General features: G+C 51.6%; 2 protein-coding genes across 7 annotated transcripts; one reads left to right on the top strand and one right to left on the bottom strand.

The window, feature by feature from the left end:
- The first annotated feature begins 1,919 nt into the window (after nt 1-1,919).
- Nucleotides 1,920-10,119, top strand: KDF1 (keratinocyte differentiation factor 1). Of its 6 annotated transcripts, none has more exons than XM_044237522.1 (5): nt 1,937-2,001; nt 3,128-3,282; nt 7,392-8,459; nt 8,900-8,974; nt 9,531-10,119. In XM_044237522.1, exons 3-5 carry the CDS (start codon nt 7,424-7,426, stop codon nt 9,611-9,613), a joined length of 1,194 nt encoding a protein of 397 aa, XP_044093457.1. In that variant the 5' UTR covers nt 1,937-2,001; nt 3,128-3,282; nt 7,392-7,423; the 3' UTR covers nt 9,614-10,119. The 6 variants fall into 6 exon arrangements, with proteins under 6 accessions (XP_044093463.1, XP_044093457.1, XP_044093460.1 ...); XM_044237525.1 differs by lacking the exon at nt 1,937-2,001 and adding an exon at nt 2,290-2,310; XM_044237523.1 differs by lacking the exon at nt 1,937-2,001 and adding an exon at nt 2,365-2,438.
- A 1,261-nt stretch (nt 10,120-11,380) lies between these two features.
- On the bottom strand, nt 11,381-25,963 carry NUDC (nuclear distribution C, dynein complex regulator). Its single transcript, XM_044237529.1, has 9 exons — nt 25,762-25,963; nt 23,603-23,680; nt 14,570-14,773; nt 14,415-14,480; nt 13,481-13,600; nt 13,210-13,404; nt 12,270-12,353; nt 12,049-12,167; nt 11,381-11,655 (listed from the first exon to the last, which is right to left on the bottom strand). Exons 1-9 carry the CDS (start codon nt 25,840-25,842, stop codon nt 11,604-11,606), a joined length of 999 nt encoding a protein of 332 aa, XP_044093464.1. The 5' UTR covers nt 25,843-25,963; the 3' UTR covers nt 11,381-11,603.
- Nucleotides 25,964-26,168: the final 205 nt, after the last annotated feature.

The following is a 26,168-nucleotide window of genomic DNA, read 5'->3' as shown; positions in this document are numbered from 1 at the left end:
GACTGAGCCACCCAAGTGCCCCTTATTTATTTATTTTAGAGAGAGAGAGCATGCACGAGCGAGGAGAGGGACTGAGGGAAAGGGAGAGAGAAAGAATCCCAAGTAGACTCCCCGCTGACACTAAGCCCACATGGGGCTTCATCCTAGGACCCTGAGATCATGACCTGAGCTAAAATCAAGAGCTGGATGCTTAACCTAACTGTGCCACCCAGGCACCCCGTATGTGTGCCATTCTTGTGGTTGTACCCAGGAATGGACTTGCTGGTCTTAGGATACACAGATTTCAGCTATACACACGGCGACTCACTTTCTGAGCTCCAAATGAGGATACACTGTACCATTTGCCCCCAGGTAAGAATGTGGACAAGATGTGGTGGGAGTTGCAGAGGGTTTCTCGTGGAATTGAACACCTGCTGTATGGATATGGTAAGGGACCCACAGAATGAGATGATGGTGCCCTGAGGGGTGAGACAGGAAAAGAAACGCTCCAGTTGCCATGGGAATCATCTTCCAAGGAGTGGTCCACCCTGGCTGGACAAAGGGAGGGCTTGAAACCCAAACAGAGCAGACAAAGATCTCTATCCTAGTCAGCAGGATCTCCATCTAGGGTTGGGAGGATGTGTACCAGTACATGAAGGGCGAGAGACCTAGGCAGTGCTGAATTCTTCCTATCTACCAATCCTTACCCCAAAGATCTCTCCACATATCCTTGATCTCACTTTGCATCCATTATCTTTTTTAATTTTCCCAGCCAGAGAGAGGTATTATTATCTCCACAGATAGGCTTAGAGAAGGAGAGTGCGTTGCCCAAACTCACACGTTTTTTTCCAACTGCCTGAACAAATAATTTCCCCTTCCTTCCTTATTCTCAGTTTCCACATCTGTAAAATGGGAATGATAACACCTAACCACCTCACAGACTCATGGGAGGATTAAATGAGTCTATGCAAGCATGAGTCCTGGAGCTGCTCCTTGAACGTCACGTGTTCAAAAAAAAGAAAAGGAAGAAAGTCATTTGTTTATTGGTACTGTTGTTATGATTCTTATGGAGAGCAGGAACCCAAGAGAGTCTGAGCCCTGACTTCTTGCCACCCAGTGATGGTCCCTCTTCCAGAGACTCCATGGGATGTGGTAGTCATGGCCCATTTTGGTCACCTCTGTGGCTCTGTGATATGTCTTTCAGGACTGGACAGTCCCCCCACCCCCTGCTTCTAGGCCCCAGAATAGAGGTAGTTGATCTCCCCTGCAGACTTTCCCAAACGGAGGTGAACTGCGCAGCTGAGTAGAGGACGCGTACCCCCTATTCTGTCTCAGGGCAAAGGAAAAACTCGGGGAGCCCAGCGGTTCATTCAATCGAGAAAATCTGCTGAGCACCTAGTATGCGCCCGTCCTGCACTGGGCAGCGAGAGCATTGGGAACAAGACCAGACCGTGTCTTAAAGTCAGAAAAGGAGGAGTCACAAGACAAGAAAACTGTGTGCTGAATATTATGATAACGAAGTATAGAGAACTGTTCTATGTAACAGGAAACCAGACAGGCCTAGGGGCCAGGGAAGGCATCCCAGGAGATACACACCCTTGGAGCTGCGCCTTTAAGAGCTGGCAAGAGCTCCCCAGGTGCTCGGAGACTGCTCGGACTACCTGCCCATTCAACGGAAGAGGAGACTGAACCGCCAGCGTCGGTCTACCCTGCCAGCGTCGGTCTACCCTGCCCGCCTCACTTAGCCAGATCAGGCTGAGCACCGCTTGGAGGGCGTAGACACTGCGCGCGAGCCAGGCCTCGGGCCCCCCACCCCTACCCCGCCGCCACCCTCGGCGCCCAGGGCGGGGCCTCAGCCCAGGTGCGCGGCGGCGGCGGCGGCAGAGCTTCGCGGAGGCAGGAAGTGTGTCCCCAGCGGCGGCCCGTGCCGCGCTCCCGCGAGACGCTCACCTGCGCTCCAGGTGAGCGGCGAAGGGGGCGGGGGGAGGGGCCGAGCCGGAGGCGGCTCACCTGGCGGGACAGGTAAGCCCCGCGCGGGCCCGTGGGGGCGCGAAGCACGGCGGCACTGGTGTGGAGAGACCCCTGAGGCTGCGCCTGGGTGGGGGAGGGTCCCGGGACCAGTTCCTCGGGCGCCACCCTCCCACTTCCGGGGTGTGCGGGCCCGGCCTGGGAGCGGCCCGAGCGGGCGCCGGGGCTGGGCGGGCAGAGTGGGGTGGGAGGGCCGCGGTCGCCCTCAGGGCTGCGCTGGCTGGGGGCGGGAGCCGTGCTGGCCCGGGGAGGCAGGGTCGGGAGGGGGCGGGAGACCGTGCACCCCCGGAGGAAAGATGTCAGGTGGGGAGAGGGGCTGCGTCTGCCCGCGGAGCTGGAGAGGGTGGTGCTCGCCCCGAGGGCCCTGCTGGTGTAGGGGCTGTGCTGATCCGAGGGGCAGTGCCGGGGTCTGGTTCTCTCGTGCCTCGCGAGTAGGTGTCCCCGGATGCCGGAGTCACAGGCTGAGCCTTCGGGGCAGGAAATAGAGGGTGCGGGGACGCCGGGTGCGAGAGCAGAAGGCTGTTTCTCCGAGCAGGGCTGGGGTGCCCCTCTCGGTGGGCTGTGCTAGACTGGGCTAGGTACAGGGGTGGGGCCTGTCCTGGGGACCTTGGGAGGAGGGGAATAGTACCGAGACAGACCCGTGTGTGTGTTCTCAGGGACTAGGGAAGGGGAAAGACCATCAAGAGAAGTTTGCTGAGGGTGGGTTAGGACCTTTTGACTCTGAGGAAGATCCCTGCAGCGACTCGGGGCGCCCAGCTTCCAAGCCCCTCCCACTCCATGCACCACACCAAGCAGGCTGCACGGAATAACTCGTTTAAACCTCAACAGTGGCCCAGGAAGATACTCCTCTTTTCCCTTGTTAAAGAGGAGAAGACTGAGGCCCAGAGTCTTGCTCCAGGCCACAGTAGGAGCCGGGGTCCTGCCTTCACTCAGCCAAGTGACCAGTGTTCCTAGGGCTTGGGAGGTGGGGACAGCAGCAGTTAGGGGAAGATAGAACCTGAAAAAAATGGGCTGAGATTGACTTCAGGAGGTTTCTGGACCTAGAGGGGGAAACTGAGAGGAGCTATTGTCCTTACCCTAGGTCTTGCTCCCCACTTCCCTCTGTCTCACCCCATTCCAGGTATGTGGCACAAAACAAAGTACATGGACTCCAGAGTCTGGCAGACCACAGGACAAATCCTGTTCCATCCCTTTCCAGCTCGGTGTCTCTGGGCAAGTCACTTCTGAGCTTCAGCTTCCTGATCTGTAAAGTGGAGATACACTACTTCTGAGCAGGTGTGACTGTTAGGTAAAGTGAAAGTCCTCTTGGGTCGGAGCCTGTTTCTGGCCCATTCCCTGCCATTTCCCCAGCATTTAGCACAGTGCTGGACACATGGTAGTGTTCAATAAATATTTGGTGGGTGAATTTAATGAATAGTAGCAAATCCTTAAGCCTTGGAGTTAGAGAAGGAGTGACCAGACCATCATCAGTAACCCCTTGATGTTTTTAGAAACCCTAGGTCCCCCAGAGCTCAGTGTGGTTCAAACAGTGTAGAGACACCCAACCTCCTCATCCAAGGCCTGAGCCTAGAAGACTCAGGGCTTCCTCTGTGGTTTCCATGGGTTCAGGCTTGTCCATGGAGCTGGCAGCTGGCCAGCTTGCCCCCTTCCTCCCAAGTAATAGATGGGATGAGGTAGTGGGTAAGAATCTGGGCCAGGCTGCTTGGGTACAAATAGTTGTGCGGCTTGAACAATTTATTTAACTTATCTGGGCCTCTCGGTGTATAGTAACAACAACAACAACAATAATACCTACAAATAAGGTTGTGAGAATTGTTTTTTTTTTTTTTTTTAAGATTTTATTTATTTATTTGACATAGAAATCACAAGTAGGCAGAGAGAGGAGGGAAGCAAGCTCCCTGCTGAGCAGAGAGCCTGATATGGGGCTCGATCCCAGCACCCTGAGATCATGACCTGTGCCGAAGGCAGAGGCTTAACCCACTGAGCGATCCAGATGCCCCAAGAATTGGTTTAATACATTCACAGCACATAGAACAATGTAAGCCATCAATAATTAACTCATTCACTAGAATGCAGATTTAGGTCTGCAGATTAGGTAATTTTGTCTCTTTTACCACTGTATCCACCAAATTTAGAACAATGCCTGGCATTCAATAGGCTCTCACTAAGTATTTGTTAATTAAGTGAATGAATGATTCCATACTCATCCCTCAAGGCAAAGGTTTTAAACCACTGGCCTGTCTGGATCATGAGGGACTTCCAAGTCACCTGTTAAGTCTCCGTGTACACACTTTTGGAGAGGATTTCATCCTTCTTCCCTGAGCCTGCTGCTACTCCTAGTCTGGTCAGCCTAGAGCCTAAGTCCTTTTTCTTCCTACCCAATGGTCCTGATTCTACTCTGAGGTGACACAGAATGTGTCAGTCCCCTGAAGCACTTACTGTACCCAACCCTGTTCCAACACCGAGCCAGAAAGCAGTCAGACACAGTCACAGTCCCTGCCCCTTGGGGTCATATAGGCTTATCTTCAAACAGTGGGTTCAAGGCCAACCCAGCTGACAGAGCCCAGCAGAAGGCTGTGGGGAGAGGAGTTCCTATCTGCTTGGGGAGCTGGAGGGGCCTTGGAGAAGGAGTGCAGAATGGGGTCAGGGGAGTGAGTTCAATAATGGCAGGAATAAAGAACTCCTGTATCCTCCTACCAGCCGCCCTGGCTAGCATTCCTTCCTCCCTCCCTTACTCTCTTGAGACACACGCATCTTCTGATTTTCTTGGGAAACTTTTGAGATTAGCTTGTTGACATCATGCTCCAGTGTATACTTCCTGAGAACATTGTCTTATATAACCGTAGTAATCAAATTCAGGAAATTTAACCTTGGCATATTACTGTAATATACAGTCTACTTCCAAATTTCACCACTTATCCACATTATCCAGTATCCAATTTCTCCTCTTGATCCAGGATCCAATCCAGGATCACACATTGCATTTGGTTGTCATTCCCTTAAATTGGACTTGTCTGACATCTCTTCATGATTACGTTCAGGTTATGCATTTGGGGCAGAACTACTTCTTAAGTGATGCAGTTTCCTTCTTAGTGCCGAGTACCAGGAGGCAAAGGATGTCAGTTCATCCCTTTACTGAGGATTGTTAACTTTGGTCGTTTGGTTACAGTGGAATCTGCCAGGTTTCGCCAGATTTTTAAAGTTCTCCTTGGCTGCAGCAAGTAGAAGGGAATGTAGGTGGCCAGAACGAGAGCCTTGATAGTACCTGGGTGAGAGATGATCATGGCCCTGTTTAAAGAAGTGGCATTTATTTGTCCAAAGCACATTGTCTGTTCGAGCCACAATTGGGACTAGAACACAGATCTCCTGATGTCTCCTCCCAGGCTCCTCACACATTACCAGTTCTGGGACCCCAGTGCCATTAAATCAGGGATAAACAGATAAAGGATAAGTGTTGCAAAAAATCCATGCAAATCCCTACATGGGATCAAGAACCTTCCACACATGGCTACATAAGGCTCCCTGACTCCCTTAGGCATAGTTATTCACTCCCAAAATGCCTCAAATAACCTACGTGTCCCATCTTAGGAGATTTTAAGCATCTGTTTTTCCTACAAAACTATGAGTGAATCACAAGAACAGGGTCTGTAGTTTATTCATCTGTGTATTTTTTTTTTTTTTTTTTTAGATTTTATTTATTTATTTGAGAGAGAGAGCACAGCAGGGGGAGCAGCAGGCAGAGGGAGAGGGAGAAGCAGGCTCACTAAGCAGGGAGCAGATGTGGCGCTTGACCCCAGGACTATGGGACCATGACCTGAGCCAAAGGCAGATCATCCATGGTTTTACAGCGCCTAACATGGGGCCAGGCTCCGTGATTATGGAATGAATGAAGTCTTCACTCTGAGCTTGCTAGCAACCAAGTCAAGAAGGGAAAGAAAGTGTATTTTGTGGCTTGGCTTTCATGTCTAATCAAAGGAAGCAAAAGAATGCTTGGTGTTAAATATTGCTAGGAGAGCAAATCTCCCCCCGACTGAAACATTGACAGGGGAACTGTCACATTCCCATGACTGATTTGAAGGCAAAGGGGAAGGGAAGGTAGTGATGGTCAGGTTCACATGGAAAGCATGTGTTGAGAGCCTCAGAGACTCTGTTGGGTGGGATTACCAACGGAGGGAATAAACTGAGGGAGACCATTCCCCAGAAAGGGAGATGTCTGGAGATTTTTCTTTTCATGTGGTAAAATGTACATTATATAAAATTTGCCACTTAAAATGTTTTTTTACCACGTTAACCATTCAGTTCTGTGGCATTAAACACATTCACATTGTTGGGTATTGTTTGACCACCGCTATCCATCTCTAGAACGTTTTCGTCTTCCTAAAGTGGAACTCTCCCCATTACACACTAACTTCCCATTTGCCCCTGCCTCCAGCCCCTGGCAACCACTGTTTGACTTTCTGTCCTAAGAATTTGTTCTAGGTATTTTGTATAAGTGGGACGGTACAATATGTCACCTTTGTGTCGGGTTTCTTTGATGTAGCATAATGTCTCAGAGCTCATCGGTGTTGTGGCACCCATCAGTCTCACTCCTTTTTAGGGCTGAATAATACTCCATTGTAAGTATATGTGGCATTTTTGTTTATTCATACATCTGTCAGTGAACATATGGGTGGTTCCTACCTTTTGCCTATTGCAAATAATGCTGCTGTGTGGACACTGGCATGCAAATGTCTGTTTCAGTTCCTGCTTTCCGTCCTTTTGGGGGACTTCAGGCAGGGATTGCAGGCCCACGTGGCAGTCCTGTGTCTGACTTTTGGAGGCACTGCTGTGCTGTCTGCTACAGCTACACCATTCTCCAAGGACTCCTCCATCCCCACGTCTCCAGTGCCTGTCATTTTCTGCTTTTTCAATGGTAGCCACCCCGCTACATCCCTGGGTGTGAAATCTCAGGACACTTTTTAAATTTTTTAAAATTTTTATTTAAATTCAATTAATTAACATATAATGTATTTTTCATTTCAGAGGTAAAGGTCAGTGATTCATCAGTCTTATATAATACACAGGACATCTTTTTAAAAGATTGATTTATTTATTTGAGAGGATGGCAGGGGGAGAGGGAGAGAGAATCCCAAGCCGACTGTGCACTGAGCGTCGAGCCCGATATGGGGCTTGATCCCAGGACCCTGAGATCATGACCTGAGCGGAAATCAAGAGTCAGACGCTTAACTGACTGAGCCACCCAGGTGCCCTGTCCCAGGAAATTTTGAAATGTAGGTTAGACCAGAGACAGAATTTCTTCTTTGTAGAGGGAGGGACGCTAGGTGAGGGTTCCTGGGCCTAACTGCACCCTTGAATGTGACTCCTTCCTGGCCTCTCCTCCCTAGGTGCCTGGCTGCAACAAATCATGCAGTGAGCCATGCCCCGCCCTGGACACTCCCGCCCATCATCTGGGCCCCCACGCTTGGGACCCTGGGAGCGGCCAATAGAACTATGCGTGGAGACTTTTGATGAGCCATCCCAACCCCCACCAAGCCGCCGCACCCGCAGGCCAGACCCCAAGGACCCTGGCCACCATGGGCCCGAGAGCCTTACCTTCATCTCCAGCTCTCCTGAGTCTGCTGCTGAGCCCCCAGCCTGCTGCCTGCCCTGGAGACCATGGGTGTGGGACTGGTGCCGGGCTGCCTTCTGCTTCCGCCGCTGCCGGAGTTGCCTCCAGCGATGCGGAGCCTGCATGCGGGGCTGCAGCCTCTGCTTGTCTGCTGGCGACTCCCCTGAGGGGGCTGCTGAAGCCAGCTGGGCCAAAGAACACAATGGAGTACCCCCCAGCCCCGACCGCGCACCTCCCAGCCGGCGCGACGGCCAGCGGCTCAAGTCAACCATGGGTAGCAGTTTCAGCTACCCTGACGTCAAGCTCAAAGGCATCCCTGTGTATCCCTACCGCAGCACCACCTCCCCAGCCCCTGATGCGGACTCCTGCTGCAAGGAGCCACTGGCTGAACCCCCACCCATGCGGCACAGCCTGCCTAGCACCCTCGCCAGCAGCCCTCGTGGCTCCGAAGAGTACTACTCCTTCCATGAGTCGGACCTGGACCTGCCCGAGATAGGAAGCGGCTCCATGTCCAGCCGAGAGATCGATGTGCTCATCTTCAAGAAGCTGACCGAGTTATTCAGTGTACACCAGATTGACGAGCTGGCCAAGTGCACATCAGACACTGTGTTCCTGGAGAAGACCAGTAAGATCTCGGACCTTATCAGCAGTATCACCCAGGACTACCACCTGGATGAGCAGGATGCCGAGGGCCGCCTGGTTCGCGGCATCATTCGCATCAGTACCCGCAAGAGCCGAGCCCGCCCGCAGACCACAGAGGGGCGCTCCGTGCGGGGTGCAGCCCCTGCTGCTGCCCCTGACAGTGGCCACGAGACCATGGTGGGCTCAGGGCTCAGCCAGGATGGTAGGTGGGGTCCCCTGTGGCTGAGGGACAGAGTGGAGGAGACTCTGGCCAAGGGAGGGCTACACTGGGTGGTTCACCACTGTGGGTCCACCCTCGGCCAGTCCCTGCTCTCCTTTGTCCTCTCGTGTCCCCTAAGAGGCTCCTCTGTCCCCTAGTACAACCTGCCGGAGTTTGCAGGCCTAGCCTGGTTAACAGATTCAGGATCCCATATGAATTTAGACCTGGGCCCTGGCCTAACCAAATCCCCCACCCAGACACCACTACACACACACACACGCATACACACACGCATATGCTAGTTGTGTCTTTGTTTTAAACATTGTTTCTCAAGCCCGGCCCAGGTGTAGATGATCCCTCCCTCATCAGGCTGGGAGCTGAAGTTGGGGTTAGGGTTGAAAGGATGTGATAATGACCACTGCCCCCTCCTGTTCCCTCCCTAGAACTCACAGTGCAGATCTCCCAGGAGACCACTGCAGATGTCATCGCCAGGAGGCTGAGGCCTTATGGAGCCCCAGGTTTGGTCCTGACCTGATGAGTACAGAGAGGAAACTGCCCTCGGGCCTCCCCTCCACGCCCCCCACCACCCCTGCCATGGCCCTCTCCCAGCTTTCTCTGGGGATGCGTGGGGATGGGATCAGAAAGGAACCAGAAGCCTGAGCAGCCTAGACCCCATCCTGATCCTACAAGCTGGCTTCAAGGGTTCACCTGGGAGATATTCAGGGGTCAGGTGCCCAGAAGTTGGCATCTGAGCCCCCCCAGTCACTGGGGAGGACAGTGTAGGGCGGAGGCCATGCATTGGAGCTGAAAAGGCACCCTGTGTGCCATCTATTGCTGCTGCCTTGGTTTTCAGAGCCCACAGGAGTGGGGTCATTCCCCTTTAACAGACAGCAAGGCTGGGGCTCAGAGAGGTCAAGAACCTGAGTGGGTCATCCAGTCAGGATCAGACTGAGATCAGACTGACCCAGGCTTGAGTCCTACTCCGCTCCTTCTTGACAGGCTTCCCCCTGTCCGTGGGACCTGGATGAGCTCCTTCCCTCTCTAAGCCTCTGTTTCCTCTTCCCTTCCCCTCAGGATACCCAGCCAGCCACGATTCATCTTTCCAGGGCACAGACACAGACTCGTCAGGAGCACCGCTGCTCCAGGTGTACTGCTAACCCTTCTGGGAGAAGTAGAGCCCACAGCCTGAAGAGGGGAAGCAGGCCCCCCTTTGGAGGAGGCTGGGCCCCCTGGCCCCTCCCACTTCAGCTGACTGGTTCCTGGACCATGTGCATTTCACTGAGCGACGGGTGCCCACATCACCCTGGATCCCTCGCTGGCCTGAGACCTGCCTGGGCCTGTTCCTTCCTGCCCACGGTCTTCAGGCAGCCTGGATCATGGAAGGCAAAGACTTAGAGGAGTTACCTTCTGGGATTGAATCCCAGCTCTACCGTAACCAGTCAAGCAAACTCCCCTCTCCCCAGGATGAGGGTAGCACGTGAGAGGGTGACAATTCAAAGCAGTTTATTTTAAATGGATTGGGTTGGGGGGCAGGCAGGACCTCTTGTCTCGAATTCTGTGGGCAGTGCCCACTCCACATTATGTTCTGTTGGTTCTTGGCTTATGTTCTATATGCTAACATGACAGTAGTTTCAAGTACAAAGATAGTAGATGACTGCCTGGACATCTCGGCTGTGATAATGCTCTTTCTGTCCAATCTGCTTGACCGATACACAGAGCAAGAGACAGGATAGGGTGCCCAGCCTGCCTTAGTGTTGTGGGGTCAAAGTCAGAAGGCTAAAATGAGACCAAGAATGTCCACCTCTCAGGTTCACTGAATTCCAACGAGCCAGTTTCTATAGTTTATGTACCTGAGAAAGGTCTGACAAGTGGTTTCTGTCATTGTTGAGAGGTTCTTCTAGGTAGGCCTACCCGGACCCCTCAGTTCACCACCTACAGCCTGGCCTGCTTCTTGCCACCCCTGCAGTTTCCCCAAATCCTTGAGGATGGGTCAGCCCCCTCCCAGCCTCAAATGAGGCTGCTTCCACCTCTCCCTGGTTCTGATAGAGCACTGCGATCTACTGGGACCTTCTTGACCTTCCCAGTAACCCTGGAGTGGGGTCAGGACTAGGAGGCTGGGGCTCAGAGGGGTCAAGGAACTTGTCACACAGCTAGTAACTGGCTCTGGACCTGAAAGCTGGCCTCTTAGCAGTTCTGCCCCAAAGCTGGCAAGCTGACCTGCTTGGGGCAGAAGAAGGTCCCCATTTGGACACAAGCCAACTGGGTTCAGAAAAATCCTACTTAACTACTCCTCATATGCAGGAGTGTCTTGCTAGTCCTCAGCAGGAAGGACAGAGCAGGCCCACAAGCCCATTCTTGGCTGAACGAATTAGGTGCCCAGGATCCCTACCTACTCACCTACAGCTCCCACGCCTTACCTTTTTATTGTCCCCACAGGCCCTTTTGGGAAGTGACAATTAGACAAACTACTTATCCAGCTCCCTATCAGACACACAGGACGGTCCCCTTGGGGTCCGTGACAAGGCCCCAGTGCTAGTGACAAAACTGGCCCCTTGCTTTCAGCTCTATCATGCATGTCAAGGCCTCTCCAAGACTCAGAATGTCCACAGTGAGAAATGGTCTTAGAGATGAAAATGGAATCAAGTCCAGTTGGTCTTAAATTTTGCTGAGTGATGCGCCCCTTTAAGAATATGACAATATATTCTGGTCCCTGTAACCAGAAAAACTCACTTTTGCTCTGTCACACACAGACTAAAAAGCCTTGCTTTAATTCTCCCTTTAAGTAATGAAAAACAGCCCCAGAGAGGTCTAAGGCCTTGCTCTAGGTCACATGGCAGAATCTGGGCTAGAAGCCAAGCCCCCAACAGCAGCAAGAAGAGAGGCCTGTTCCCTGGGGAAAGGCCAAAGGGAAGAAGAGACACAGGTGGAGTAAATAGTTTTAATGTGTAACAGCAGGCCAACCGGGGAAGGTAAGACACCCCCCAACAAGGCCCCAGCCCTTCTCCCATGATGCCCTAGGACCAGTGTGCCTGAGCCAGTCCCATGCCTGCCCCAACCCCGAGGCCCCCAAGTCCCAGGGGAGGGTAGGAAAAGAGGGTAGATGGCTGGGGGCTCAGCCCCAAGAGTTCAGGGAGGCAAACACAGGGCCTAGTTGAATTTGGCCTTGGAAAAATCCATCTCCGGATGCTGATCCATGAACCTGGGACAAGAAAGTAGGAAGAAGGTAAAACAGGGCATCCAGTCCTGTGAAGTTAGCCCCTTTCTCCCAGCCCCTCAACATCAGATCTAATTTCTTTAGAACCCTCAGCAACTTGGAGCCAGGCCCGACAGTGGTAGGGCCTCAGGATCTTCTGTAGGTGGCAATGACTGCTTGTGTTAACCCTTCCTACCCTGAGGTACCTTTGCCCTCGAGATGACCTCAGAAAGTGATTAGGGTAGGCAAGCTGAGGCTATAAATCCATAAACTTGGCTGGCTCAACCCAGAAGGGAAAAGGCAACTCCTGTCTCCTACTCCGCGACCCACTGACTGTCACCCAGGTCCAGGCCCAACACCGACCTCTCCCAACCCCACCCCCATCTCTGCCTTGCTCACTTCTTCAGAATCTCCTGCTTTTTCTGCTCATCCGAGGTGGGCAGCCCCATGGACTTCTGTCTCTGGTCGTACATCATCTTTTCCACCATGCTGCGGGTCTCACTGTCCAGGTCTGACAACTAAAGGCAGGCAGAAACAGGGACAGGTGAAGCTCTGGGACCACCTATGCCCTCACCTCCCAGCTGAAGCCCTCCCGCCCCCAACAACCAGCCACAGCTCACCTTGGAGTTCTCAGGGTTGATCTTCTTGGTATTGATCTCAGGGTCACTGGACACTAAGCGGCTCCACCACTCCATCTTGTTGATCTGTGAGAAGGGGAACCGCAGCAGGACTGGAGGTCGCTCCCTCTGTGCCCTAGGATCCACCCCTCAACCTTTCCAGGACCCAACTCGCTCCCATCCACATCCTACACCAGGGACCCACAAAGACCTGTGTAGGGACCTAGGGTGCAGATGGGCAAGGCCTCTCCCCTCCCCAGTGGCTGGGGGAAATGGACGAGACGGTCACAGATCAGTGCCATTGGGGCAAAAATCAAGCACGGGGAGCTACTCATCCAGGGCAGAGAGCGAGAAGTTAGAGCGGCACCTGGGCTGGGCCGGAGGGACACACAGTACACCTAATGAAAAAGCAGGGCAGGGATTCCAGCAGGGAGGAAAAACAAGTACAAGGGAACAGAGAGGGGACAGAGAGGCAGGTAGGCTAGGACGGGCCTTAGGGAAGCCTTCCTGGGACCCATGACACTTTAGAGAGACATTTATTTACATTACGTGTACTGCCCCATCTCTGAGAATGACCATGACCGGAGGCCTTCCGAGGACAACTCGCTACATTTTGTCCCCTGCTCTCTCCCCAGCATTTAGAACACTCTGGCATGTGGTAGGTACTCATGTATTCGCTGAACCGAATGCATGTACAAACCAAAGGAAGATGGTTTGGTCCCAAAGAATTTCCATCTTGATTCCACCCCTACCTAGAGAGAGGAGGCTGGCAGATCTCTTGAGTTGCCCTTTTCCTGACTCTAAAATGGGACAGACCTACGTTAAAAATCTTGGGCAGACTAAACATGTCCGCCAGACTCCCCCACATGGTCCCCAGGTGAAATGAGCAGATACCCGCCCTCCTTTTTCCATCAAGACGCAGAGGAGACCAGGCCGCTCGCACCTTCTCCAGATGCACTGTCACCACCTTGCCATCCTCGATGAGCCACGAGCTCTCCTCCACCTTCACCTCGTTGTACAGCTCCCCGTCAATGACTGCCGGCTGTCCCTTGAGGCCCACCCGCAGGTGCCGCCGATGGATGTCCACCACCACATCCTTTCCCTTCAGCCGGAAGTTCACACGGAAGGGCAAGGCCAGCTGCGCGAGGCAGGAGAAGTCAGAAGGAGCCCCAGGCTGGCTCCCTAACCTCCCAACCCTCACCCCAGTCACTCACGTCCAGCTCGGACAAGGTCTGCGTCCAGCGGTAATTGGGCAAGTCGGCCCCGTTGCCAAGGTTAGGCTTCAGTTTCCCTTTGTCTTTCTCGTCCTCCTCCTCCTCGTCCTCCTCAGCCTCCTGCTCACAGTTGGGGTGCTCAGCTACTTACCTGACAGACACAGACTGCACCCCCACTAAGCCAGGCCCAGGGCTGACACTAGGCATACAGCCGCAAGATGAAACAGACCCAGTCGCTGCCCACTCCATGGCCCACTGAGAGCCACTGGTTACAAAATGGTTCTGATCTCTGCCTGAGAGGAGCAGCAGGCCATGTGACAAAGGACACAGCTGGGGAACAGGGATAGTCAGAGATGGACCCATAGAACCTAGCTCGAGATTCAAGCCAAGGGACTTGGAAAGAAAGCCCAGCCCAGAACAGAAGGTCACAGGGTAGCCATGAGTATGGCGGTTCTAAAACAAAACCAGGCTGCCCAACGATCAATTCTCCTCTTCTGTCTGTAGGGCTAAGACACCAAGTGTCAGACCAGACACTCTGGAGAGCCAAATCCATGTCCCAAGGATTGTTTGGGAAGCTGGACTTGCATCAGAGGGAGGAGCCCTGGGGGGTATATCCCCCAGATGTATCAGAGTAGTTGCCCCCAACAGGGCCAGGCTGGGCACGCAGACCCCAGCCCAACCCAAATGATACCTGTCCAGGCACTGCCCTCTGGCTCTTGGGCTTTCCTACCAAGGCTTTAAGGCCAGCGGGTTGTTTCTTTTAAACCTGGTCCTGTGGTCCAATGTCTATGAGTGGGATCTGAAACTTTGGGGAGGACCCCCAAAGCTGAGGGAGAGAGGGTATAGGGGGAGGCATTCCAGAGACAGAGAAAGGCCAGAAAGTGCCAGGAAGTTCCCAAGCTGACGAGCCTCAGGCACCCCCTATGGCTCTCACCTGCTTCCCTGGGGAGCCGAGACTGCCGTTCTTGAGTTGGGCCTCGTGATTCTCTGCATCCTTTTTCTGTGGCGAAAGGCACAGCAGTTGGCAAGAGAATCCTTGCTGCCAGTGCCCATGGGGAGGGCGTCAGGGATGGGGAGGCCCGCGCATACCTGGTCAATCTCCAGCTGCAGCCTCTCTGCCTCCTCATCAGTCAGCTCCTTGATCTGGGGCCCGGAGCTCTCGGACTTGGCCTCCTTGGCCAGCCTGGCTGCCCGCTCTGCCTTCTCCCGCCGGTCAGTCTCTTGCCGAGCTCTCTTCTCCCGCCGGGCCTTCTGTGCCAGCTGATTATGGTGGTTGAAGGTCTGTGTGATGAGCTGGGGAAGGGAGAGAAGGCGATGAGGCACTGGGGCTCTGGCTGGTGGCCCAACGCCTGGAATTCAGTCCCACCTCTATGCGCTGGACGCCTGGGCACGGCCCTGTACTCGACCTCGGTTCCTCATTTATAAGATGGGGATCACACTGTACACACCGGTCTCAGAGCTGTTATGAGAATACCTGCAAGCCCCTGGCGGGATAAACAGTGGCTATTTAAAAAAAACAGTCTAGGGGTGCCTGGATGGCTCAGTTGGCTAAATGTCTGCCTTCGGCTTAGGTCATGATCCTGGGGGTCCTGGGATGAGCTCAGCAGGAAGCCTCCTTCTCCCTCTCCTTCTGCCTGCCGCTCTCCCTGCTTGTGCACTCACACTCTCTCTCTGTCAAATAAATAAAATCTTTAAAAAAACAAAACAGGGGTGCCTGAGTGGCTCAGTGGGTTAGGCCTCTGCCTTCAGCTCAGGTCATGATCTCAGGGTCCTGGGATCCAGCCCCACATTGGGCTCTCTGCTCAGTGGGGAGCCTGCTTCCCCCCCGCCACCTGCCTCTCTGCCTACTTGTGACCTCTCTGTTAAATAAATAATTTTTTAATTAATTAATTAATTAAAAAAAAAAACACACACAAGAAAATCAGTCTAGTGACAAAAACACAGACAGGGAAGGCAGACAGGCTGCGTTCTCATCCAGGCTACTGTATTTTTGGCAAAGGACCTCGCCTGGAAGCGCTTCAGACTTCTCATCTGCTTGGAGTCCCTCCTGACAGAGCTGAACTGTTAGAAGCTGAACTCCTGAGCTCGCAGGCCCGCGCGGCCCCGCTGACTGCTCTCTTCCGCGCACACCATCTCCAGCACCGCCTCCCTCAGCACTGCCCTGACCTGCCACATCAGCAGGGAGCCAGGGAGAGCTTGCTTTTTCTTTCTTTCTTTTTTAATATTTTATTTATTTATTTGACAGAGAGATCACAAGTAGGCAGAGAGGCAGGCAGAGAGAGAGGAAGAGAAGCAGGCCCCCTGCCGAGAGAGAGCCCGATGTGGGGCTTGATCCCAGGACCCTGGGATCATGACCTGAGCTGAAGGCAGAGGTTTTAACCCACTGAGCTACCCAGGTGCCCCCAGGGAGAGCTTTCTTGAGCAAAGAGGCTAGAACTTGCCCTCAGCCTGCAAGCTATCAGTGTCGAATCCCTCCTCTTCCACTGTGCCTCCCCAGAACGCTTCCAACTCACATCCGGCTGCCACTGTCACTATCTGGCTGTGCAGCCTTGGACCAGCGAAGGACTCAGACAGCTTTTAAGCCCGATCTTCTCACCTGTCATGAGGATCGAACACGACAGACCCTTACAGAGGCTGGCACGGTCCCGGCCAAATTACACCCACATACAAAGTACACCCACATACAAAGTGTTAGCTTCCCAACATCCCTTGCCTGACTCAGGCTAACCCAGTGTCAGCTGGTTAGGGGTGGAACAAGTACATTCCATGCTATAAAAAAACATGGTGACAGGTGAGATGGCTCACCTGTTAATACCGACCAGTCTCCAAATGTGGTTCCACTCCAGACCTACTGAATCTGGGGTGGGGCTCAGCATCCTATTTTGTTTGTTTGTTTTAAGATTTATTTATTTGAGCGAGAGCGTGCACACAAGCACGGGAGCATAGGTAGGAGGCGGGAGGAGATAGGCAGAGGGAAAGAGAATCCTGAAGCAGACTCCCCACTGAGCACGGAAACTGACGCAGGAACCAGAGTTCCCATCCCAGGAGCCAGAGTTCCAGACCTGAGCGGAAATCAAGCGTTGGCCAGGCCACTTAACTGAGAGCCACCCAGGCACCCTGACAGTCTGTATTTTTTTTTTTTTTTAAGGATTTTATTTATTTATTTGACAGAGAGAAATCACAAGTAGATGGAGAGGCAGGCAGAGAGAGAAGGAAGCAGGCTCCCCGCTGAGCAGAGAGCCCGACGCGGGACTCGATCCCAGGACCCTGAGATCATGACCTGAGCCGAAGGCAGCGGCTCAACCCACTGAGCCACCCAGGTGCCCCGACAGTCTGTATTTTTGACAAGCCCTCCTGCCCACTTCTCAAGCAGACCAGAAGAGTAATACCTAGACAGCAGTTCCCAGACCACTCCTACCTGTGTGACCCTGAGGTCATCACTCTGTGCTTCTATTTCATTATTTTCAAAAAGCAATCTTGCATAAGCTGTTCTTTGCCTAGAATGTCCTTGTCCCTACTCCCAGGTCATCCGGCCATCTCCTGCTCACCCTCTAGGACCAGCTCCAGTGTCTCCAGAGCCGCACCTCCTTACCTTCAGCAGGCCCAGGACACACCCAACTCAGGAGACCCAACCGTGTCCACCCCCACACCTGGAACAGGCCTTGCAGGGCACTCACCACAGGATCAGTGGTCAATTTACCATCTTCCAAACATCTCTGAGCCAGAGTGGGAGGGAGGGAAGGGTCTCCAAGAGCTGAGAGGTCTGCACGGGGCTCAGGGTCACCAAAGTCATCCATGGGCTCCTAGACCTAGGTTCTGGCAAATGTCCCATGGCTTCTCATTCATTTGGTGCCAATTCCTCCTGCTACCTCGGAACTCCCAACTTCATGCCATACTGGGGTAGTTCCATCCTCTGCAAGGCTAATGGGCACCAAAAGCATCCCCTAAATCAAATGGGTTGACAAAATGGAGCACATGTGAAACAGAAATGAGTCACCAGAAGGCCATTCCGCTGTCAATAGAATCAGTCATGAGACAATTACGCCAGCGGAGGCTGTACCACCACAGGGCCTTGGTCCCAAATCCCTAATCGGGAAGACCTTGAACTCAAGCCATTTGCCAACCAGTGGTCACAGGGAGGCGGGCGCAGGGCCCTCCCCTCTCCCAGCTCCAGTGAATCACGTTACATCCCATTTGTCCTGTTCCTTCCTAACTCCTAGAGGTTAGGTGAGGGCAGAGCTGAACCACCAGGCACAGTCAAGGCCAATCACAGCAGACTCTGACCCCTCCTCCCAATCTCCTCCTACCAGCTTTACCCAGGCCCAGCCCCAGGCAGAGACCCCTGAGGGCATGCAGCCTACTCTGCGATGCCAACTGGCAGGCTGTCGCAGAGCCAAGCATTGGTCACTGGACACATCTTCGGGAACCACAGCCCAGCAGAGTGGGGAAGGGATGAGGACAGTTGTACTAGTTCTAGAAGACAGGCCCCATACCCAAACACAGGCTTTCCCTGACCTAGGCTAGGTGATCTTGGAGTAAAGAGTGGTTCCCCCCAGCCTGGCCAGGAGAGACAGGGAGATATTAAACCTGAACATGGCAAAGCGGGGGGGGCGGGGGCAGGGTGTGTGTATAACACACACGAGAGACAACACACTCCTGTTCTAGAGCTTCATATAAATGACCTCATTCAATAAGTACTCTTAAGTGTGTGTCTTCCTTTAATAGGCTGACCAATATTCCACTAGATCAATCACACATATACATGACACTCTTTACTCATCCATCAGCAGAAGCTTGAACTGCTTCCACCTCTCAGCTCTTGTGCACAGTGCTGCTGTGAACGCGGGTATACAAATCTCTCAAGAACCTGCTTTCAGTTCTTTTGGGTATGTACCTAGAAGCCGGATCACTGGACCATACAGTAGTTCTATTTTTAATTTTTGAGGAAGCACCATGCTGTTTCCCATAGCAGCTGCACCATTTTGTATTCCCATCAATAATGCACAAATGTGCCAATTTCTCTGCACCCTTGCCAATACATGAGATTTTTCTGTTTGTTTTTTTTTTTTTTTTCCCAAGATTTTATTTATTTATTTGTCAGAGAGAGAGAGAGCCAGAGCGAGCACAGGCAGAGTGGCAGACAGAGTCAGAGGGAGAAGCAAGCTCCCTGTGGAGCAAGGAGCCCGATGTGGGACTCGATCCCAGGACGCCGGGATCATGACCTGAGCCGAAGGCAGCTGCCCATCCAACTGAGCCACCCAGGCGTCCCTGGTTGTTGTTTTTTTTTTAATAGAAGCCATCCTAATGGGTGTGAAGTGATATTTCAGCATGGCTGACTTGTATTTCCCTGATTAGTGATGTTGAGCATCTTTTATAATAAAAAATTGGGGAGTACCTGGGTGACTCAGTGGATTAAGCCTTTGCCTTCGGCTCAGCTCATGATCTCAGGGTCCTGGGATCGAGTCCTGCATCAGGCTCCTTGCTCAGCAGGGAGCCTGCTTCCCTGCCCTCCCCGCAACCTGCCTCTCTACCTACTTGTGATCTCTGTCAAATAAATAAAATCTAAAATAAAAATAAAAATAAAAAAATTTTAAAGAGCCACAATAATTCACTTTTACCAGAAATATCTGAAGATTACCCCTTTTTAACTCACTGAGCCACCCAGGCGCCCCCCAAGATTACCCCTTTTTCCACATCCCTGTAAGCAATGCTTTTTGTGGGTCTTTTTACACTTTCATCAGCTTGGCAGGAAAAAAAGGGAATCTCACTCTTTCTTCTAGATTTCCTAGATTACTAGGAAATATGCTCTTTGGATCTTCTCCTCTTGGAATTGCCTAATTTTCTGCTTATCCTTTTCTTGTCAATTTATAAGCTCCTGCATATTAAATTAGTCATTAAATTTTCTGTCCTCTGTAGTGAACATTTTTTCCAAATCTACTATTTTCCAATTAACTTTATATGTCTCTTTTGCCAGACACACACAGTTTTCAACGTTTGAAGAGGCAACAAGCTACCTTTTCTTTTATAGCTTCCAGGTTTCTAATTTTGCAAGGCCTCTCCCACACAAGATCATATGGTTTCCTAACTTTCCTTACCGGACTCTTCTTGGTCTGCAATTTATTTTTACATATGAGTAAAACAGATGGTATACTTGTAGTTCTTTACAGATAAATAGCCAGTTGTAGCAGCAACGACATATTCAATCATCCTTTGCCTACAGAACTGAATTACTACATCAGACGTATACTGAATTCTCATATGCTAGACTTTTTCTAGGTTCTCTATTCTAATTCACTGTCCCACTTTTCTCTTCCTATGTCAATAACATACTGATTTCATCATTACGGCTTTCCTCAAATCCACAATCCCTTATCCTGAATTCCTAGCCCCCAAAGCTATAAAAACCATGAAAAGTGTTTTTGGACTTACGAGTCTGTGGCCTGAAGGTATTTATAGTCCTCCTATCTCCCACTTGGTATGAATATTGATACACATTTCTCTACAGAAATACTAATGCTTCATTACAGGATGCCTCTAACTCACATAGCATATGTTACATACATTACTGCACTGTAACAAATTACTCTGTGTATAGTATATGTCTTGTATCACCTCCTAAAATCCAAAGAGTTCCAAATCCCCAAATACATCTGGCCCCAAGAGGTTCAAAAAAAGGAGCACGGGGGTGCCTGGGTGGCTCAGTCAGTTAAGCATCTCTCTTCGGCTCAGGTCATGATCCCAGGATTGAGCTTCACATTGGGGAACAGGGAGCCTGCTTTCTCCCTCTCCCTGCCACTGCCCCCACTTGTGCTCTCTCTTTCCCTCTCGCTGTCAAATAAATACAATCTTTAAAAAAAAAAAAAAAAAAAAAAGACCATGAACTTGGTGCACCTGGGCAGCTCAGCTGGTTGGGAGTTGAACTCTTGATTACAGCTCAGGTCATGATCTTGGGGTCACAAGATCAAGCCCTGCATTAGGTTCCCCACTGAGTAGGGAGTCTGCTTCTCTACCACTTCCTCTCCGCCCTCTGTCCCTTCCTTCGTGCACTCTCTTTCTCTCAAATAAATAAATCTTTAAAAAACACACCATAGGGACGCCTGGGTGGCTCAGTTGGTTGGGCAGCTGCCTTCGGCTCGGGTCATGATCCCATCCTCTTGGGATCAAGTCCCGAATCGAGTTCCTTGCTCAGCGGGGAGCCTGCTTCTCCCTCTGCCTCTGCCTGCCACTCTACCTGCCTGTGCTCACTCTCTCTGTCAAATAAATAAATAAAATCTTAAAAAAAAAAAACAAACACACCATAAACTTGTATACTCAAACACCAGCCACTTTATCCACATGACCTCTTTCTACCCTCACAACAGCCCTATGAGATAAGGATTAAGACCACTATACAGGGGCGCCTGGGTGGCTCAGTGGGTTAAAGCCTCTGCCTTCGGCTCAGGTCATGATCCCGGGGTCCTGGGATAGAGCCCCGTGTTGGGCTCTCTGCTCAGCGTGGGGCCTGCTTCCTCCTCTCTCTCTCTCTCTGCCTGCCTCTCTACCTGTGATCTCAGTCTGTCAAATAAATAAATATATTAAAAAAAAAAAAAAGACCACTTTACAGATAAGAAAATATGATTCACCAATGTCACAAAGTTGCTGGGCGGGGAGGTGGGTGATGGACCAGGGACTGGGATTCTAACTCACTTTTGGCTGACTCCAGAGCCCATGCTCCTAACCATTGCACTTGAAAATGATGTAGCTGGTGGCCTGCACACAGTAGGCACGCAATAGAAAAGTTACTGTGTTACAAATGGAGACCAGGTGGGAAGGCTGGACAGGTTTTTGCCTGCCCCTGACTCTGACCAATTTTCTGGGGAACAGCTTTGGTTCTAAGGAACAAAGGACCAAGGAGCCCCCATCCTAGGTTAGTCCCCACTTAATGCTCACATCCAGCACACATCCAATGCACGGCAGCTACCATCATCCCCAGACTTTTTTTTAAAAGATTTTCTTTATTTATTTGACAGAGAGAGAGAGAGAGACCACAAGCCGGCAAGAGGCAGGCAGAGAGAGAGGGGCAAGCAGGCTCCCCGCCGAACAGAAAGCCTGATGTGGGGCCCGATCCCAGAACCCTGAGATCATGACCCAAGCCGAAGGCAGAGGCCTAACCTACTGTGCCACCCAGGCGCCCCAAGATGCCACTTTTTAAAAAGACTTCATTTATTTGCAGGGGGGCAGAAGGACAGGGAGAGAGAGTCTGTCGAATAGACTCCTAGCTGAGCACAGAGCTCAATGTGGGCTCCATCTCATGACCCTGAGATCACGACCCAAGCCAAATCCAAGAGTTGTGGACACTTAACCAAAGGAGCCACTCAGGGGCCCCAATACCTCTTCTTTGTATCACTCACCTCTCTCCTTTCATGCAGCTACCTCTTACTCATCCTTCAAACTTCAAGCACCACTGCCTCAGAAAATCTCCCTTGAACCCCCATCCTAGGTTAGTCCGCACTTAACACTTCCAGGGCTTTTCCCTAACTCCCATGACTTCCATGTTTTGGGGGCAGGGGCAGGGTGCTGCACCGTGAGATCCATGAAAACAAAAACCACATCTGTATTCACCTCTGCAATCCCAAAGGAGCTGGTATAATACCTACCACAAACAAAGCATTAAGTGTCTGACAAATATTCATTGAATGAATGACTATTAGAAGGCAGTCTTGGCCACTGAAAAACAGGAGGTGCTGAGCTAACACAGAAAGAACATTGGAGCCAGAAGGAGCCTACAGGTAGGTCCTTCTTCCATTTTGCAGACATACATACTGAAAGAACCACAGTACCAATGGGAAATCAACCAACCCACACAGCTGGGCCAAGATCCCAGGACTCTCCACTCCCAGGCTACTGTGTCCATAACAGAGTAGCCTCAGATCATCAAGACACAGTATAGAACATTCCAGCTTGTCAGATCCCTGAAGCCACAGAAAGCAGTTTGCAAAATGTCTCCTCCTTGTCACCATGTCTCTGTGAGTGAAAACAAGTAACAAGGTCCGAAAAGTCCTTCAGTGAGGTAACATCATCATGACTTTCCAATCTTCAAAAATATAGCTATAACCTAAGGAATCAAAAGGAAGTTCAAGGTCTCAAAGCCTGTAGCACAAAGCGCAATACCCAAATCCATGAACTTCGGGTCACAGTGCCTGGGAAGATTGGAACTGGATGGCTTTACGTTTTCCTGCATTTATTTTCTTTTTTTTTCCCCTCTATTTTTTTTTTTTTAATTCATTTGACAGAGATCACGAGTAGGCAGAGAGGCAGGCAGAGAGAGAGAGCAGGGAGCCCGATGTGGGGCTCGATCCCAGGACCCTGGGATCACAACCTGAGCCAAAGGCAGAGGCTTTAACCCACTGAGCCACCCAGGCACCCCCTGCATTTATTTTCTAAGCTCAATTTCTAACATGCCCACTCTCATCTCAGCTAATCAGATAAAACCTCCTTGATGGAAAAGGAACCAAGAAGTGTGGTGTCAAGGGCAGAAGGCAGTTTTACAACAGAGTCTGGTTCCAACCCTGGCTCTTCTACAGCTTAGCTCAAGATTTTGGACAAAGTCCCATAGCCTGGGTAGCGCAGTTGGTTAAGCATCCACTCTTGGTTTCGGCTCAAGTTGTGATCTTAGGGCTGTAAGATCGAGCCTAGAGGCGGGTTCTGAGCTCAGCCAGCGAGTCTGCTTAAGACTCTCCCTCTCCCTTGGCCCCTCCCCCCAGCTCATACATGTGCATATGTGCACACTCACTCTTGCTCTCAAATAAATAAATAAATCTTTAAAAAAAAAAAAAAACAAAAAACAGACAGACAGACTTTGGACAAAGTGCCAAACACTTTGAGCCAATTTCTTCATTTGCAAAATGGGAATAGTAACACCTGCCCTACTGAAGCCACCGAAGGATCATGGGAAATAGGGATAGGTAAAGCACCTGGCAAGGAGAAGGGCTTCAGTACATGACAGTTTGCTTCCCTTCTCCAACTCTTCACCTCTGGCATTTTACTTCCACTGAAGGTTATTACTATGCCAAGGGAAGATCAGGTGAGCTTTTTTTCTGAAGAAACAGAGGCTCCAAAGGTACCACAGGCCCCAACACTCACCTTCTCTGCCATTCCTTCTTCTCCTCCAACAAAAAAGTCTGTTTTGCGTCGAAGGAAGCTGAAGAAAGTGTTGACAAGCTGAAAGACAGAAGGAAACTGAAGCTGTGGAGATGCCATATCAGGAGCCCCTCAAGTGCACAGAAACCAGATTCCAGTCCAGGAGGGAGCTCGGGACTGGACTGTTTCACCCTGAGCCTCTCATCTGAGGAGACAGCCTCCCCAACAGGCCCGACCTTAGTGACTTCCACTAGGAAGCCCAACCTTATTCAGATCGTCCAAGAGACAGATTTTTCATTTCTCCTGTGTATGTGTACATGCATTTCACATTCTTTGAGGCACTAGAAACAGCCTAAGGATACAGAATACTCCTCTGCATCCAGGGCTTGAAACACCTAGGCCCGGCTTTGCTTCCAGGTACTAAAAAGTCCATCCAGACTGGCAGTGCCTGAGTTACTAGGGCAGAGCCAAAGAGGGGAGCAAATGAAGCCACTTCAAAGGGTAAAACCAATGAACTCTGGCCAGTTAACCAGAGTATTCAAGTGGGTAAGCACATGGGTTTGAGTATCAGACTGATACATATTAGCTGTCATCCTGGGGAAGTTTCTTAACTCTAGAACAGAAATAGCAGCAGGACCCATTTCTAGGAACCTAGTGAAGATCCAATGAGATACTGGAGGTGAGGGCCTTGAGCAGTGTCCCACCCTGAGCAAGAGACTTCCTGCCAGAGTGCACTCCTCACACGTAGGTACGATGAACTGTGGCTTCTTCATCCCCAAAGCTTGGCACCAGATCTGGCTCAGCGCATATGCTCACTAGAACTTCTGCTGAATGAAAAGATCGAGTGGTGACCTAGAGTTAGCATATACAAGCCCTTTTATTTACTCAAACGAGTGGTTCTAAGGCTGATGCTAGAACTTAATCTTCATAGTTGAATTTCTACTTTTAGATACTTTTTTGATTCACTCAAAAACGCACTCCCAAATCCAATTTAGGGTCAACAATTTAGGAGGACGGGGGAGGGAATCTTTACACACATGCAGATTAGTAACTCTTCCCAATTCAAAGGGTTTAGGAGTCCTTGGTTTCCACCCGACCTGGGTAAAAGAATGGGAACGGAAAGCTCAAAGAAAACATGTTCCCAGTGAGATAAAGAATCAGCAATAAACTGCGGAAAGAAAGCGGGCCTAAGGAATGTGGTCCTAAGTCAGGAACACGGTGGGTGATTTTGAGCAAGTTCCTTTGGTTTCTTTTCAGAATGAGAGTTCTTGACAGGCTTTCCTACTTCTAACTTTCCATGTTTTTGGTCCAAAACACCAACTCCATAGAATCTATACCAGTTGGTCTGTGTGTTACTGTGTGGTCAGTATGCACGATTATGCTTTTGAAAAGCTCTTTTCAAGCTCCATCAGGGCAAGGACAGACTTCTGCTCGCATCTATATACCTAGGACCCAGTCCGGGGAGTGTCTGGAACATTACTGACAATTCATTACTGTCCTTCACTTCAAGACACTAGTCTCCTCACTACTCAGAAAATACGAGATTCATAGCTCTGTCTCAAAGACAAAGTAACTGAGCCTTGCAGATATGCAAAGGTCCCTTGTGGGTAGGTGGTGGAAACAAAGTGTGAACCCAGGCTTCCTATTCCCCATTCAAGGCCTGAAAGGACCACGTGCTAACATCACCCCCCCCACCTGCACCCCACCCCCCACACGCACATTCGTCGGCTCGGTCTCGGTCTTGATAGATGCAAATCCCGAAGTCTAGGATGGTTCATCCTAAGAACTGCTCTTCGGGGGCGGCCATCAGAGAGGAAATGAGGCCGGAAGCATGTGTAAGACTGGGGGACCAGCTACGGGGAGCGCTGCGGGATTTCCAGGGCCGCGTTCGGAGACGCAGGAGTTGCTAAGACTCCTTAGCCGAGTCTTAGTCAGTTGCTAAGACTCCTGTGCGGCGCCGGGGGCCCGGGACAGAAGTGCGGTGGGGAGGCCAGACCGGAAGCTGGGACATGGTGGGAATGGAGGAGGATCACAAGAACCCGCGAAGCTCTGGGGTGGATCTCGGCCCCCGAAGGCAGGGAAGTGGAATGAGGGTGTCTAGGGCCGCGCGGGTGGGCGAGCACGGCGACACCAGGCCAGGCCGACGCCGCGCGGGCCGTTACCTCCTGCACGCCGCCCTCGTGCTGCTGCGCCATGGCCAGCAACATGCCGTCGAACCGCTCCTCCTCCTGCTCTCCGCCCATCGCGCCTGCCACTAGCCACGCTCCGAGATCCTAGCACCTCACTCGCGTCCCGCGCTCTCCCGGTTCCTTCGTGTTGTGTCCGGCCCAACCGCTCCAGTCGTCCGCCTTCCGCAGCGGAGCCGGAAACACGCACGCGCCGCACCGCCCAGGCCCGCCTTCTCGCCCTCTCTTCCCGCCTCCCTCCTGGCCCGCGACCAGTGACTGCGCGGCAAACAGCCCGCTTCACCCACCATTGGTCGACTCGCTGAGCCAATCGACAAGCGCGTCCAGGAGGCGGTGGGCGGAGCCCAGGATCCCGGAGTTTGGCGTGAGTTGCTATGGTCACC

Source organism: Neovison vison, chromosome 2, assembly GCF_020171115.1.
Source record: "Neovison vison isolate M4711 chromosome 2, ASM_NN_V1, whole genome shotgun sequence".
Classification (NCBI taxonomy): domain Eukaryota; kingdom Metazoa; phylum Chordata; class Mammalia; order Carnivora; family Mustelidae; genus Neogale; species Neogale vison.
This window is presented reverse-complemented; position numbering and strand designations above follow the sequence as displayed.